Source organism: Orycteropus afer, unplaced genomic scaffold, assembly GCF_000298275.1.
Source record: "Orycteropus afer afer isolate SDZICR_OR568_19922 unplaced genomic scaffold, OryAfe1.0 scaffold00016, whole genome shotgun sequence".
NCBI classification, from domain to species: Eukaryota; Metazoa; Chordata; class Mammalia; order Tubulidentata; family Orycteropodidae; genus Orycteropus; species Orycteropus afer.
Window position 1 is genome coordinate 9,058,160 of NW_006921603.1, and position 12,783 is coordinate 9,070,942.

General features: G+C 40.3%; 1 protein-coding gene across 1 annotated transcript in view; it reads left to right on the forward strand.

The window, feature by feature from the left end:
- ARID5B (AT-rich interaction domain 5B) overlaps nucleotides 1–3,873 on the forward strand; it is a 209,976-nt gene extending 206,103 nt beyond the window's left edge. The window contains exon 11 of the mRNA XM_007958972.1: nucleotides 1,708–3,873. Coding sequence (XP_007957163.1) covers nucleotides 1,708–3,873 — 2,166 coding nt within the window. The remainder of the gene's footprint in view (nucleotides 1–1,707) is intronic.
- Nucleotides 3,874–12,783: the final 8,910 nt, after the last annotated feature.

Below are 12,783 nucleotides of genomic sequence, written 5' to 3' on the forward strand. Positions count from 1 at the left end.
GGACTAAGCAGTGAACTCAGTGGAGTCGAGGGTTTAAAGCCCTTCTAGTCAAATCCATTCTCCTCAGGTAACTTGGATTGCAAGTTGCATGATGAGAAGGTATCATTTAGCACACTTAAGGCAGATTGTAAAATGTCATCCAAGAAAAAGGATCCTTTACTTTTATTTTCTGCTTAGCTTTCAAAGACCTCCTTAACATGGTTAGAATAAGTAATATAGGACTCCTTGCAACTAAATACCTAGGTCATAGATGCCTCCATGGTATTGAGTATCCCCTACAGGTCCAAATCAAACTACAACCCCATCAGAAATTAACAGTTAAATGCAATTTGCCTTTTCCCCTTGCCTTAGTCATTTTTCTGTATTTTCATGTATCATATAGTAATATATAAACTCAAGAGAGCAATGATGGCTGTTAATTTAGAACAAGTAATGATATTTGTACTAGAGAATGTGGCTATCATTATCAAAAGAAAAGAAAATAAAGATGATAAACAAAGGCTCTTAGGAATAACACATCCTTAAGAAACAGGGATGTCTTTAAGTGGATTGGGGAGGAGCGCCTATGAAATGAGTGTGGTTCCTTAAATTCTTTGTTCCTATGCATCCCTGTTTCACCATTCTCACTCTTTCCCAGAGATGCTACTATGGTGGATACTTCTTAACAGAGAAGAACAAAATTCAGGGGATGAGGTGGATGACAAAAAAAAAAAAAAAACTGAATACAACTGTTTTGTGACTGTCCTCTACTAAGACACATCAGGACAAAAATGATAGCAATTTTGAAAGGGCTTATCAATTAGCTGAATCACAAATGGAAAGTTATAATAACCTTCTAAGATCAAAGTTCACTTGGCTACATAAAGCACTGAATGGGTTGAATTGTGCCCACAACCTCAGTCCATAGAGACACATAAAGAATGCCATTTTGTTGACTATGATTCATTTCAATGAACAGAAAAGCTACATTTATAATGGTGCTCACTGCTTGAGTCTTGACAACTTCATCTTTAGCTTTAATAGAAATGTGTGTTGCCGTAGCCTTAGGATGACTTAGAGTATCGTCTCCCTCTCAGGTAGGGAGGCTGCTATTACATCTGCATAAGTTTTCAATATTTTAGCATTGTCTGCATGCCATGTGGCACAGAGAGAAATTATTATTAGCACTTAAGCATCACTAATTACCAGTGCATCATATTGAACACATTGGGAAGGGAACTGCTCTCTCAAGGAAAGGCAAGGAGTTAAAGTAAGTTTGCTGTTTGTTGTTGACATGGGGTTGGTTGGGTTTCTGAAAGAGAGACACTTAAAAAAATCTTTCTCTGTAGTGTCATAAAATACAACATGTAATTTAAAACGCATTTGGATAATTGACTGATTTGACAAGAAGACAACCTCAGAATTAAACTATATATTAGAATCAAGGAGTGATATGATTGTATACCATCAGTACATAACACTTTGCTATTTTGATAGGTATCTCATAAGGGACTAAACCAAATATGCATATTCCTCCTAATGTTTCTGTAATTTAGATTTCTCTGTTTAGAGCTATGATTGGGGAGTAATAAAGCTTTACAGAAACTCTGTGAGTTGATTGACAAGCATCTTTTCAAGAAAAACTCTTGTGTGTAGTATTTTATTTCATGGCAAAATGTGTCAGGGTATTTGGCTTCCTTCTGACTGTCTTTTGAAATGTTTTATCAGGTTTCGTCAGAGCAAGAGAAGGAACAAGAGACTTTAAACCAGAAAAGTGTTACTGAACCTCTCCCAGCAGCAGACACGAAGAAGAAAGTGGAAGGGTACCAAGATTTTACAGCAAGGCCCCCACCATCCAGAGCAGACTCAGAAAAAGACAGTGAAACAGAACAAGGTTCCAGTAGTGAGAAGGCAGCAGAGGACGGGGCAGAGAAAGGACCTGCACCTCCACTCCCAAGTGTGCCTCTGGCCCCAGAAAGGGACCCAGCTGTGATCCCAGGGGCTGGCAAACAGTCAGTCACCTCTCCCAGTGTCCTTGTGGACTCAAAACAAGATGCCAAACCCTGCTGCTTTACAGAAAGCTCCGACAGTGAACTCCAAGATGCATCCTTCTCTGGCTTTCCCGCCACACAGCCACCCTTGGCCAACCCAAATGAGGTAGAAGATAGCAAGTTGCCAGCCATGGCAGATTATATTGCCAACTGCACTGTAAAAGTGGACCAGCTAGGCAGTGACGACATTCACAATGCACTCAAGCAGACCCCAAAAGTCCTGGTGGTCCAGTCATTTGACATGTTCAAGGACAAAGACCTGACCGGGCCCATGAATGAGAACCATGGGCTCAATTACACTCCCCTCCTCTACTCAAGAGGCAACCCAGGCATCATGTCCCCACTGGCCAAGAAAAAGCTTTTGTCCCAAGTGAGTGGGGCCAGCCTCTCCAGCAGCTACCCATATGGCTCCCCACCCCCTTTGATCAGCAAAAAGAAGCTGATTGCCAGGGACGACTTGTGTTCAGGCTTGTCACAGGCCCACCATGGCCATGGTGCTGACCACATGGCGGTCAACCGGCCATCTGTGATCCAGCACGTCCAGAGTTTCAAAAGCAAGCCCTCTGAGGAAAGGAAGACCATCAATGACATTTTTAAGCATGACAAACTGAGTCGATCAGATGCCCACAGGTGCAGCTTTTCCAAGCATCACCTAAGCCCTCTGGCTGACTCCTACGTCCTTAAACAAGAGATCCAGGAGGGCAAGGAGAAACTCTTAGAGAAAAGGGCACTCCCCCATTCCCACATGCCGAGCTTCCTGGCCGATTTCTACTCGTCTCCTCATCTCCACAGCCTTTACAGACACACCGAACACCATCTTCATAACGAGCAGACGTCCAAATATTCTTCCAGGGACATGTACAGGGAATCGGAAAATAGTTCTTACCCTTCACATAAACACCAAGATAAACTCCACATTAATTATCTCACATCTCTACATCTGCAAGACAAAAAATCAGCCGCAGCAGAAGGCCCCACAGATGATCAGCCAACGGATCTGAGCCTTCCCAAGAACCCGCACAAACCAACCGGCAAGGTCCTGGGCTTGGCCCACTCGGCCACGGGGCCCCAGGAAAACAAAAGTGTCTCCCAGTTCCAGGTCATAAACAGCCAGAGTCGAGACTGTCACCCCAAAGCCTGCCGGGTATCGCCTATGACCATGTCAGCCCCTAAAAAGTACCCCGAGTCACTTTCAAGATCGGGAAAGCCTCACCATGTGAGACTGGAGAATTTCAGGAAGGTGGAAGGCATGGTCCACCCTATCTTGCATCGGAAAGTAAGCCCCCAGAACATTGGTTCTGCACGTCCCATAAAGCGCAGCCTGGAAGATTTGGACCTGGTCATTGCCGGCAAAAAAGCCCGGGCAGTGTCTCCCCTGGACACATCCAAGGAGGCTTCTGGGAAGGAGAAGGCCTCTGACCAGGAGAGTGATGGTGGCAAGGCTGTGCACAGTGGGCATTCTGGGGGCGGGGCGGAAGGCCACAAGCTTCCTCTCTCCTCACCTATCTTCCCAGGTTTGTATTCCGGGAGCCTGTGTAACTCGGGCCTCAACTCAAGGTTCCCGGCTGGGTATTCTCACTCTCTGCAGTACTTGAAAAACCAGACTGTGCTTTCTCCACTCATGCAACCCCTGGCTTTCCACTCGCTTGTGATGCAAAGAGGAATCTTCACATCGCCGACAAATTCCCAGCAGTTGTACAGACACTTGGCCGCGGCCACACCTGTAGGAAGTTCATACGGTGACCTTTTGCACAACAGCATTTACCCTTTAGCTGCTATAAATCCTCAATCTGCCTTTCCATCTTCCCAGCTGTCATCCGTACACCCCAGTACAAAACTGTAAGCCCTGCTCTGCCAAGTCCCCAAACGGCGTGGCTAACAGAGTTTCACTGCTTACCCTGGGAGGATGTCTTGTAGAATTAGAAGTCAGTATTCCTTCTAATCTGTGGGTGAGAGCAGTCCCAGACAAAGGGGCCAAGAGGTGAGGTGGCCATGCCTGGTTTTTCCAGGGTGACTCCTGCCTTGGTTGGCCAGTTGTGAGCCCCTTCCAATATGGATGCCCTGGCATCCCCAGGTCATTTCAGCTTTGCAGGTGGGTTCTGAGAAGGGATTTATGGTTATACAGGAAGAACTTTCAGGACCCCATCTGAGTTCAGATGGTTAGCAACATTCTGGGGCAAAAAAAGAGGCAGGCATTTCAAAAGAAGGGGCAAGGAGGCTGGCAAATGTATGCCAAGGGATGCCCCTCTTTTCATCAAACTCTCCAAGGTTCAATCAATGCAATGTATAGTGAAACTTCAATAGACTTTTCCTGTTGACACTATTAAACAATCCAGAGAAGTAAAACACTGTTAAATTGACTGTATATATTTGCTTCTTAAAACTACCCGTATCACTGTTTGCTCACCTAATTTATATACAGGTAGTTTCGTTTTCTCCCAATTCCTTTTTTTTTTTTTTTTTTTAATTAAACATTATCATTTTTGTTGGCAGGTCTTTGTTTTTGTTTTGTTTTGTTTTTGTTTCAAAGGCTGACTGACCTAGTTGTTGATGTATGTTTGTCATTTTTCTACATCTTATCATTTTGAGCAGCTTTGGGTGGTAAAGTTATTGTTTACAAATTGAAGCAACTGATTCTAGTGGAACAATTGGGAAAGAAACAGTCAAGAACACCATAGTGCAAAGAGCGTTCCTTTGCAGATCTGCAACTTAAGGATTTTGTTCCTCATAAATGGCATAGTTGAAAGAGCTTATACACTGCTTACCTGGCCAAATGCTTTGCTTTGAAGTATTGGGTTCTGTGAAAATATTGAGCATTGTACTTACCTTATCTAGGCTGTGAAACTGTCCTACATACCAGAGGAATCATAAAAACAAAAACCTCATTGGCAGCAAGCTGCTGAATAACAAGAGTCTAGAGGACATATTTGTGGGCTGCACAGATATTTTAGGAATTTCAGAAATTAGAACAGAAGCCAAAATGATTTACATTGGTGTTGGCACTGATCCCTTTAAATTGTCTGGGAAAGGGGGTTGGGAACAGAATGGAGCTGAACAGTCCAGAAGAGAACCAGCAACTGGAGGCCTCAACCTCAGATGCTTTTCCTAGGCTGGGGTCTTTTGAGGAACAGATAGCAGCATTGCCTCCATTGAGTTGGCTTCATCCTGAGAAGAGCCTCCCAGGTCACATCTTTGGAGAGAAGTGGCATACCGGATCACCCATTTCAAAAGCAAGTCATCACCTTTGGGTTTGTGGGCCGTGAATTTTGTGCATGTGCACACGCATAAGGTGGCTTGTTTAATTTTTCTTTTTTTTTTTTTTTTAAATCACCTGGCAATACAGTCTGCTTTATGATTTCTTTTATTGTCAGAAGTAAATGGTCAAGCTGTTCAAGCAGTCAAAAGATGTGGAGAACATGTATTGTCATTCTTGCCACTTTATCCCATTTGCTATCAAGATGTACCATCCAGGTGGACACATTTTCTAAGTGTATTAAAGTCAGTCCATCCAGAAAGTGGATTTTCTTTCCAAGTTCCATTCCTGCTGAAGACTGCTTTGATGAACTCCCAGCCTACCCTCCCCAACACTACCAGTAGACAGTAGGACCATAGTTAACTGAGTCTTTTACCTCTGAGATATTTAATTCCATGAAAATTGATGACAATTTTCAACTTCAAAATAGGTAACTCGACTGCAAAATAATCAGAACTGATAACAGTGAAACTACGGCTCTTAAACAAAGCCATGCATGCCATCCATTTGTATTGAAATGTCTCCATGATATGAAGCCAAATATACCATGTAACATACTTAATATCCAAAGGTGGAAAAAAAGAATGTAGAAATCCAGTGTTAAGAGTTCCATTTGCTTCAATTAATTATTTACCTTCCTGTGGAATAATATATATATATATATATATATATATATATTTAATAGAACAATAGACTAGTAGAATTTAGATTATAAATGTGTGAGTGCAGATTATCCTGCTATTGCACAAGGTAGAGGGGGAAAAAGTCTCAATTCCAGCTAGCGAACTGTTAGCTAGGACACATGTAAGAAAGTTGCACTAGATCGAATGGTCACAGAATCGGAGGGCATGGAAGAAAAAGGAAACTCGGGTGGTTCTGCAGCAGACAGGGACTAGATTGTACCTGGTTTGTAGGAGTTCGATTCTCAAAGACAATGGAGGCTGGCCCTGTGGAGCTCACCTATTCATTTGGAAGAGGGGACATGTGTTTTCCCCAAAGCAGTGATTTCAGTCTGGTTTCATCACTTTGGAATTCGCTCACACCATTTTCAAACAATGTTAACATAGTCCAGCTTTTGTTTCTCTCATCTCTTCCGAGAGGAGACTCACTGTTTCTGTCTGAGGAAGCTTATACCCTCAGCAAACCATCAGGACAAATAAAGAGAAGTGAGAGGGCATACATTCCCAACAGAAGCAGCGTGTTACTTGCTTTAAAAGTGTGAACAGAAATCTTGGAAATCTTTCAAAAAAAGAGCATTGAATTCTTCATTGGCTGAGAACTACTTTTTAAAAAAAGTCTTAAATAGGGCTTTGTTTGCATTGTTTGAGTTCAAGGGGCCTTATTATTGAATGGAATTGCACAACCCTTTCTTTGTGCAACCAAACCATTGTTATTGATAGTTTTGTAAAGGAAACTGTGGAATCTAATTGGCAATGGAGTCATAAATATATTTACTGAGTGTGGCTTCCAAGAAATGTTGCAATTCACAATGCACTAAGTATGTGATTTATTGGAGATTTTGAATAATATTTTTTGAAACTTTTCCATGCAACTTCTGGTTTAACTTTTGGCAACGCAACACAAAAACAGAGCCCAACCGAGTTTCAGAATTAAGTATTCTAGTAAGTGATTCGAACTTGTAAAATTTGCCACAGGACTGACTTATTTATTTTCTAGCTAGAAGCTCTTAAGTTCACTTGTTTATCAGGGCATATACAGAAGGGTTTGTTAAAACTCAGTGTTGACTTTACAACTTTCTGACCTGGTGCATGAATTCTCAAGTACTGTATTTCACTGTGTTGGTGTGTCTGATGGAAATTTCAAGGTGGTCCCACAAAAAATATATATATTTTATGTAGTGTGCCTTCAAAGAGAACCATTTATTTCTCTTCACTTGTTGTTCCACAAAGTCACATTTGGTGGTGGTCAGCCAAGTCCCATTTGGTCCAGTTTTACTCTTGTCCCAATTTTAAAGAAAAATGGGAAAGATTTTGCCCTGGTGAGACCCACACCATTGCAATGATTATCTTAAGCACTTAAACTCCAGTGTTGGCTGTTGATGTATTTGATATTCTGCTTGTCTCCCCATGGTTGAAATATGTCTGAAGAATAGCAGCATAATCTCTTGGCTGTTTATACTTTTTTAAACTTTCCTGTGTTGTAAATATTGTATACTTTTGGTGATTCCAGCTATGTAACCTCTATGCTCTGTAAGTTGGTTATTTGTATATAGCAACATGGCCCAGTGATATTATATAATTTCCTAATGGAGAGGTTATTGAGTAACCTTTGCATTACTTTAAACACTACCAGAAGAATGCTGAGCCAACTATAAACACTCAATTTTGTATGTTTTCCAAATTGTACTTATTACTGCTTTTGATACTGTATTACGTGCCAATAGTTTCCCAATCACATAGCAGGCAAGAGATATTTTGTACTTTTTGATCCACTGTAATATTTAATAAAAAATGTTACTATCTGTTTCCTTTTGGGTGTGAGTACTAATTCTGTCAATACTTGCTAAGGAGCCTGGTGGCCTCACCAGAGGACTTTCTGTCCCACATTGAGTAATAACAGGAATAGTGATGATGATGTCTGTCATTCATTGAGAACCCCCCAGCTGTCCAGTTGGCATATATCATCTCCCACCTTCACAATTTCATGTAAATATTCTTATGTCCATTTTACTGATGATAAAACCAAAGCTTGGACAGGTTAAATCAACTTTCTCGAGATCACCTGACAAATAAATGGAAGACTCAGGATTTGAACCCAGGTTTTTTTTTTTTTTTTTTTAACTGTGTGCACTTCCTTTGGCTACCATGCATCTATCCTGGCAGGTAAATGTTAATGCTTATTTATGTGGTCATCAAAGGCTTACTTATGTCTCAGTTGCTAGGCACAGGTTAGGAGTTGGGAATAATACAATGGTGAGCAAAAGATAAACATTGTCTCTGGAACTTATAAGTCTCATAGGAAAACTTGTTAATCAACTAGTTACCCGTATAAATGCAAAACTTCAATATGCCCTAGTTCCAGGGGACAGCAGTGTGATGATCAAGGTGAGGCATGAAGAGGAAGTGATGACTACACTGATACATGAAGGATGATTATGAGTTAACTAGGCAAGAGGCAGTTAGGGGAAGAATGCAAAGGCCCTGAGGCAGGAGTGAGTTTGGTTTATAGGACTTAAAAAATGCTTGTGTGGCTGAAACATAATTACAAGTTTGAGGAAATGAGATGGAAGTAAGGTTAGGAAGTGTAGCCAGATACTGATAGATGAGGCTGAACATTTTAGTCTTAATCTTAAGCAAATAGAGAGTTAAGCAGGGAGTGATATGTTCAGATTTGTCTTTTTAAAACTCACTCCCTGGTTACTGTGTGAAGGCAGATTGCTGGAGGTAGGTGGGCATGAGGAGAGCAATCTAAGGACAAGAGGGTAGTCATTTCAATTGGGCTTATGAAATGGGAGAAGTGGACACATTTCAGAGGTAATTAGGAAGAATGGATTTGGTGGTGGAGTAAAAGGGAGGGTTGGTAGGGGGATATCCATGAAGGCCCCAAAAGCTAGCCAAACAGTATATTCTGAGCTCTGTGTGTGTATTTTCATCATAGACCTGGTGGTGATAGAAAAAGATTTCATGATCTCTTTCCCTTGATCCTCTGCCTCCAGATTCCCTGGCTTTGCTCAGCTAATTAGTGGAAAAGAGGCATTCACAAAGTGGCACCCTGTGCACTCCCTTCAGTGGGTCCTGGTGATGGGGTCCAGAACTTCCTTGAGTGCCTTGGCTCTGACTCCATTGCTGGTCAAAATGCACTTTGAATAGACAGGAGAGAATATGCTGCTACAAGCATGTCATCACAACTCTGGGGGAAAATGTTTTTTAATTCAAGTCACAGAACCCCTTTTCTCATCATAAATTGACTCCCTGGAGGGCCCTACCCACACCTCGCTAGTTAGCAGGGGTGTAGCAGCAAGGCCTCACCCTTTGCTAATCTGGTACCCCACAAACATGGGAGGATACCCTAGCCCCACAGTCTCCTTGCTTTCATTATGATTCATGTATATTTCACCATATCATATAAATTGCTATGAGTATATCAGAAGAACATTCTTCCATCTATGACACATTCAGCATTTGTAGATCTGATACCTGATTCATACACAACAGGAAACATCATGATAAGTTATCTATTGTTACCAGGCCTGGTTGACAAATACTGGTGGGAAGGGGGTGCTTTTGCTACAGATGTCACTCAAAGCAAAGGCAATGAAATGCTCAGTAATGTATTTTAGGAAAGTGGCCAAAGTTGACAAATGTTTTAGGACTGATAGTGACCAGGAAATGGGTGATCATTTACAGCAACAAACATATAAATGGCAGAAGGGGGTGGGGGGACCCAGGCCAGGGATGTGTGAAAAGAAGAGCTCTGGTAACACAGTGCCTAAGGCACTTGACTGCTAACCAGAAGACTGGTGGGTTTGAACCACTCCTTGGAAGGAAGGTTGGGCAATCTACTTCCGTAGTGATACTGCCTTGGAAACCCAAGGAGGGGTCACTATGAGTCAAGTCTGACTCGACGGCATAAGAACAACAACATCCTTCAAGAATGACCTAGGGAATACTGTAATCATTTGGAAGGAAGATGGGGCAATCTACTTCCGTAGGGATAGTGCCTCAGAAACCCAAGGAGGGGTTGCTATGAGTCGGGTCCGACTTGACGGCACATAACAACAACAACAACAACAACAACAATCATTTGGATTTCTCTAGTTCAGAATTCCTGAATTCTGGCATCTCCTGACAATACAAAGATCACTTTGCCAAGCAAATTCCAGGATAAATAAAATACCAAAGGATTTGCTTAATTTGCTTAAAACAACAAACTGTTTTTCATCATGCTAGCCATAACCATAGGCATACAGCCAGACTAGAAAGGACAAGGTGATCTGTTCCCTGAGGCACCCATACAAGAATTATTACTACTTTAATTATTCCCTGTAAAACAATACTGTCCAATAGAACTTTCTAGAATAATGGAAATATTCTATACTTTGGAATTGCCCAAGTATAGTAGCCACAAGTCATGTGTAACTACTGAGCCCATGAAATGTGCCTAGTGTGATGAAGGAACTGACTGTTTGATTCATTTTGTCTTAATTTAAATAGCCACATGTGTGCATATTGGATAGTACAGCTCTAGAAGGCCCGGTTAGCCAATGTGCATATGGATGGACTTGCCTGAAGATAGTATCTGCATATAAAACTTGACATGAACACTAAAGCTGTCAGCCTTGTTCCTCTTCTTAGCAAAACTTTGTTTATTAGTGGTGACTATGGACTTACCATAATTTTTCATTCAGATTTACACATGATAGGCATTTAAATAATTAATAGATGATGCACTCTCTACCATTGAATGAATGGAGAAAGCAATAAAAAAAAAATCTATAATTATGGCATCTGTAATCCAGCCCAGCCTTTTATGTTAAATCTGATTGCATGAGACTTGAATGTAACTTCCAGAAGTCTGTGGCCATTTCAAGGCACACTGCTCCACTCTGTGGTAATTTAATATTTGTCTATGGAGACAGAGAAGGAGCTCTGAAGGGTGTAGTGGTTAAGGCATTTGACAGCTAACCAAAAGTTCAGTGGTTCAAACCCACCAGCAGCTCCATGGAAGAAAGATAGACTTGGAAACCTAATGGGGGTCACTATGGGTTGAAATTGACTTGATGGCAGTGAGTTTGGTTTGGTTTCATGGAGATAGGGTGTTCAGCATGAAGGAGATGACCACGTAGAAAGTAAAGGGCCTGGAAACCAAGTAGGAGGAATCCACCTCTGTTCTTGAACCTACCCCGAAAAACATATTTTCAGTGCCCTGATCCTACTACTTTAATCCTGGGTCTGTTGCTTTATATCCAATCTACACATAATGATAAAAATAAAAACAACAGCTAATATTGTTAAAAATAAAACCTTGACATTGACTGAAAAGTCCATATGTGCCAGATTGTGTTTTGAATAGTTTTCCAGTATACATTCATTTGATCCTCGTGTCATCTCATGATGTGGATACTATACATACTCCTATTTTACTCTTGAAGCAAATGAATCGTAAATGGACTTTTGATGACAAATCAAAATGAGTAGTATCTGTTCTTTACTATTAGAAGATTTTTTTCCTTAAATATGTTTTTATTTTTGGATTTCCTCTCTTGCTTTAACTCCCACTTTGAACCTGAAATGAAGTTCTCACTCAAACAAGGTGGAGTCAGATGTCTTAGGGTTATTTATAAATTAATGGGGTGAAAAAGGCAAGAGGTGCCAATAAACAGTATGAGGAAAGAAAGACAGATGCAATAGACACTTTTTATATTTCTAGAGAGTAGAGCTCTAGTAGCATAGTGCCTAAGGCAATTGACTGCTAACCAGAAGGTTGGTGGTTCAAACCCACCAGCCACTCCTCAGAAGGAAGGTGGGACAATCTACTTCCCTAGTGATATCACCTTGGAAACCCAAGGAGGGGTTGCTATAAATTGAGTCTGACTCGGGCATACAGCAACAACAGTATGACCTAAAAGTCTATAAATTGGAAAACTTAAGACTTTCTTTCAGTCTATGAAAGAAACTATTTTCTAGAAAAAAAAATGTAAGTTAAAAAAATTACTCCAAGAAAAAATATAAAACTCATATATTAAAAATTTGATTGTCAAATATATCCCCCCAAAAAAGCATCAGGCCCAGATGGTTTTAAGAATGGTTTCAGAGAACTGAAGGAGAAGAAAAGATACCCAATATTTTTTATGAGTTTGTTTTGGCTTTGTTACCAAACCCCAAAAAAGACAGTGAAAAAAGAAAATAAAACATATTTTATTTTGTGATTTTGTAAGTGATAGCAAGTCACTTATAAACCTGATGCAGAAATCCCAAGCAAAATATTAATAAAATGTAAACATACATATATGTACATATACATACATATGTACATATATATATGCAAGCACTTATATTAAATGTATATATATATATATATATATATATGCAATGTATTAAAAATAATATTACATCATGACCAAGAGGAGTTCATCCTAGAAATACAAGGATGGTGAAACTTTATAAATTCTAATAATGAAAAACATGTCTTGGGAATTCTGGAAAGCCATCTGGAAAGCAAATAAAGTTGGCTCCATACCTCAAACAACAGAAAGATGAATTGAAAAGGGATCAAAGATCTAATGGGAGAAAAAGGAAACATTAAAAAAAAAATTTGAACATAGGAGAATATAAATTAAAGTAGGAAAAGCTATTCTGTTACTCAAATTTCAGAAACTATATAAGTTTGAAAATTTATCTACATGAAAACAATATTTCTTTATGCAAAAAGTAAGCAAAGCCCAAATATCAATCATATTTTGGGAATACATACTTGCAACTCACAGCACACAGGGCTAATCTCTAATACATGTGAAGCTCCTGGAAATTAGGAAGAAAA